Raw genomic sequence first — 3732 nt, 5'->3', positions numbered from 1 at the left:
TGTGGGTGAGTCCCAGCAATCTCTTTACTGATTTCAAGAGTGAAGTTATGTTCGAAGTTAACAATACCCGGGAGTGTCTGTGAGAAGTGGAGAGAGAATAGAAGCAGAGGGGGAAAATGAGTGAGAACGATTAGTGAGATGGAGATAGGGAACGAAGCGAGATGTAGTTGTGGGTCCCACGATAGACATTTGTCAGTCAACAAGAGCCCCACATCATACATTTGTCAGTCAACAAGAGCCCCACATCATACATTTGTCAGCCAAAGAGAGCCTCACGCAACTGACAATACGCGTATCACACGGAATAAAAAAATTTCCTTATGTAGTTATGCTAGATTTGGCCGAATTTTCTTAGTTGGAAAGAAAAATTACCAATCCAACCCTGACTTTAATAAAGACAAAATTAATTCTTTTCTCCTTTGTCTCTCTTCTTAGTAGCACCTTAGTCAATAAATTGGAGGCATTAGATTAGGCAGAAAAAAAAAGAACTGGAGTCATTAGACAGCACTCCTAAACAAAGATGTTTTATTTCCAAGTATTATTCACAAAGGCAGTTAAGCATTTATAACAAATAAATACATTCTTTTTGTTCTAAAGTGTGCTGAAAAATAAGTGTGAGAAACAAATGGCAAAAGGCAAAAAAAAAAAGGTAACTATTTACAGTTCCAGATTATAAGAAAAAGGAATTGCAGATCACTGGTAAAACCGGTAGTTCTTAGCTTGTTTGATAAGAGTCCACATCCCTCCAATGGGTGATAAAACAGTCAGCAGTATGCCAACTATGATGCAGAACTAGAATTTATTTGGAAAAAGAAAACAGAAAAAAGCCAAAGTAAGTTACAGAAATAAAATAAACCATGAAATTAAATAAGAATAGTTATAAAATCAAATTAAATTTTACTCACCCAATTGATAAACCAAGAAAAGCCAAACCTTTTGGGCTTTACAATGATAAGCCAAATGATGCAAGGAAGCTGCAGAAAAAAGGCAAGGTCAATATTGGCTGATAACTTAATTGGTTCATAAAAACGTAACAAAACTGGTGAATTCCTTATGTAATATACTTACGTAATACGATGTTGGGGCCAGAGCAAATCCACCAAAAAATCCCATTAGGCCACCAAAGAATGGTATGGTCAGACCCACGAACAATGTTAATGCTACAATTGGAAAAAGATAAAATAATAGAATGAAAACAACTCACTCCAATATCTTTCTTTTAAGTAAATAACTAAAATAGGGGCTAGAAGGAGTTATGAGTACGTATCCCTATAACTTACCAACATATGTAGTACGCACACTGAACCGAAGAATAGTGGATGGTTTTAGTCTCATTGATTTCACGGCATATGTCTCTATCATGTCAAATACGGGCATTGCGAAAACCTGCAAGTGTTTTTTTTCAAACAAAAAATGTGTTCAAGCTTTCAGATTGATGAGATGACGAGATAAATTAACACTTATCTATCATGAATTAGCAAAATTAAAGGTAGGTAGGTACCTGGTAACTTCCAATGACATGAACGACAACAAACAAGTTAGCTGCAGCAATAACCCAAGTAGGTTTTTCGAGTGAAAGCAAGATGTTATCCTCAACGACGTTACCAAAGGCCCAATAGCCAATGAAAGCGACAGGGAGATAACAGACGGCGACGATGAGATAAGCGACCCATACACCTTTCCACATTGGACCTTTGGAAGGTTTTTCGGGTGTTGAAGGAATGGTGGCTTGAATCTCAAGGACCACATTGTGGCCAGCATAGGCAAAAGCCACATCTCCAAGTGCACTCAAGAACATGAAAATATTATCAGATGTCTTTTCACCCCTAAGTTCATAGCTCACTTCTCTGCCTTCAATCCCTCTCCCTACAGACGCTGCCCAAGCAACAATCGAATATGTCAAGGACATGACCGCTGCAGCCAAGGACACCAACGATATGGAATTGAAATTTGGCAAATGAGAAAGTACAAAGTGGACTGAGGAGAATATTATGATGAAGTAGGTCAGCTTTATTGGTTGACAATCAGGGCAAACTGTTTCGTGGAATTTCTTCAACGACTTGCCACCTGTTACCATGTATATTATGCAAGAACTCACGTCCACCACTATTTGTTGGGGTACAACAATCCAAAGTCCTAGTTTTTCACCAAAAGCATGTTGACCTAGCTCGTGGTACCTATCAAATCTCTTGCCAGGTACCATTTCATGCATCTCTACCATTTGCCAGATTGTATAAAATGTTATTGCCCATGAAAGCAGCATTACTGTCACCCCAGGCCCCCTGTAACATTGATCAATTCTTCACCATTAGAGAATGACGGTGATTTAATAAAAACAAAAAATAATCCCCAAACGGGATAAGAATCGATCCATATAAAAGATACTGATACATAATTCATTGGAATGTCAGTAAATCCAAAATCTCCAGACATAATATGAAGAGAAGGAATAAGCAAACTCAGAAAATCAAGAACGTTTTGTCGTTCTTTAAAATTATCTGCACAAATAAAGCATTATAGATTAAAAGGATGTTATATATTAGAATCGTGCATGCAACAGATCCAAAGAGAGACAACTTGTTTAATTCTTGGTTATCTGATCTATCCAAAAAATTTGTGATCTCAAATATGAACGAGAACATAATTAAGAGTATAAAAGAATATACTTTCTCCATTTCATTTTATGTTTTCTAGTTTGAGCCAAGGTTTAAGAATAAAAAGAATACTTTTGAATCTTGAAATATTAAACTAAATCTATATATATATATAATATCATGATACTTTTTAAATATTATAATCTTAAACATGACATGTCATTCCTACGAGGGAGTCGGGAGTGTTATGAAGGGTAAAAAGTGAATGTCGGAATTAAGAATTTAATAAATATAGAAGGGTGATATTATTTTTGAAATATGCTTAAAAAAGTAAGACACATAAATTAAAATGTAGGGAATAATGCACATAAACGAACAATTATTCTGGACTAAAATTGATATAGGAAGAAAGAAAAAGAAACGCAAATCCCCCAGAAAAGAGAGATAACAAAACAGAAAACATACCATCCCATCTCAGACATGGCATAAGGGAGACTGAGGACACCAGCACCAACCATGGCAGTGACATTATGAAAAGTAGAGTACCACCACTTCGCATTTCGATCGGATGTGATGGGAAGCCATGCATCTATGGCTTTCTCCTCCTCTGTTCTGGTATCTTTCTCTTTTTCATTAGCATGAGCCATTGGTTTTCTTTCTTTCTTTATTTTTTGTTGGAATAGATATCTTTTATTTTTTTCAACTGTGCATATATATTGTTCACGTGGAGAGTTTGATTATCCACAAAATTATATTTCTTTATCACTTTGTGGAGGGAACCGAAAATGTAAAACAAGAATTAAAATAGATAAACAGGGAACAAAGAAGGACTCAAAGTGAATATAGAGTCCTTAGTTTTATTAACCCCAAAACGAAGCACATGCAGTTCCCTCACTGTATGCGCTTTTCTAACGTGCTCTTATATATACGTTAAGAGACCCGAAAATGACGACTCGTTTTACAGGCTATTGCTGGTTCCGAATGTCCAGAGAACTATTATGTCCAAAAGTTATCTAACTCATCTAATTACCACAAGATTGTTTAAAACCTAAAAAATAGGCCAAATATTAACCTTAAAATTCCCTAATAATAAGGGTTTCCAAATTGTGGACAAAAATTTTCAAAATTGTGCGTCTCA

General features: G+C 35.8%; 1 protein-coding gene across 1 annotated transcript; it reads right to left on the bottom strand.

Annotated features, from left to right (window-relative positions):
- Positions 1-506: 506 nt before the first annotated feature.
- LOC104099471 (lysine histidine transporter 1-like) lies at positions 507-3487 on the bottom strand. The gene is made up of 6 exons (XM_009606477.4): positions 3060-3487; positions 1502-2282; positions 1281-1386; positions 1069-1160; positions 906-974; positions 507-792 (listed from the first exon to the last, which is right to left on the bottom strand). The coding sequence occupies exons 1-6, from the start codon at positions 3239-3241 to the stop codon at positions 694-696; spliced, it is 1329 nt and encodes a 442-aa protein (XP_009604772.1). The 5' UTR covers positions 3242-3487; the 3' UTR covers positions 507-693.
- Positions 3488-3732: the final 245 nt, after the last annotated feature.

This window comes from Nicotiana tomentosiformis, chromosome 11 (genome assembly GCF_000390325.3).
Source record: "Nicotiana tomentosiformis chromosome 11, ASM39032v3, whole genome shotgun sequence".
Classification (NCBI taxonomy): Eukaryota; Viridiplantae; Streptophyta; class Magnoliopsida; order Solanales; family Solanaceae; genus Nicotiana; species Nicotiana tomentosiformis.
Note: the sequence above shows the minus strand (reverse complement) of the source record. Positions and strands in the feature narration are given on the sequence as shown.

Bases quoted from the DNA above. Each gene is read 5' to 3' on its own strand.
- LOC104099471 (XM_009606477.4), bottom strand. From the start codon at position 3,241: ATGGCTCATGCTAATGAAAAAGAGAAAGATACCAGAACAGAGGAGGAG. The intron at 2,283-3,059 runs GTATGTTTTCTG...TCAATGTTACAG, and splicing joins GCCATGTCTGAGATGGGATG to GGGGCCTGGGGTGACAGTAA. The intron at 975-1,068 runs GTAAGTATATTA...TTTTTTCTGCAG, and splicing joins TGGCCCCAACATCGTATTAC to CTTCCTTGCATCATTTGGCT.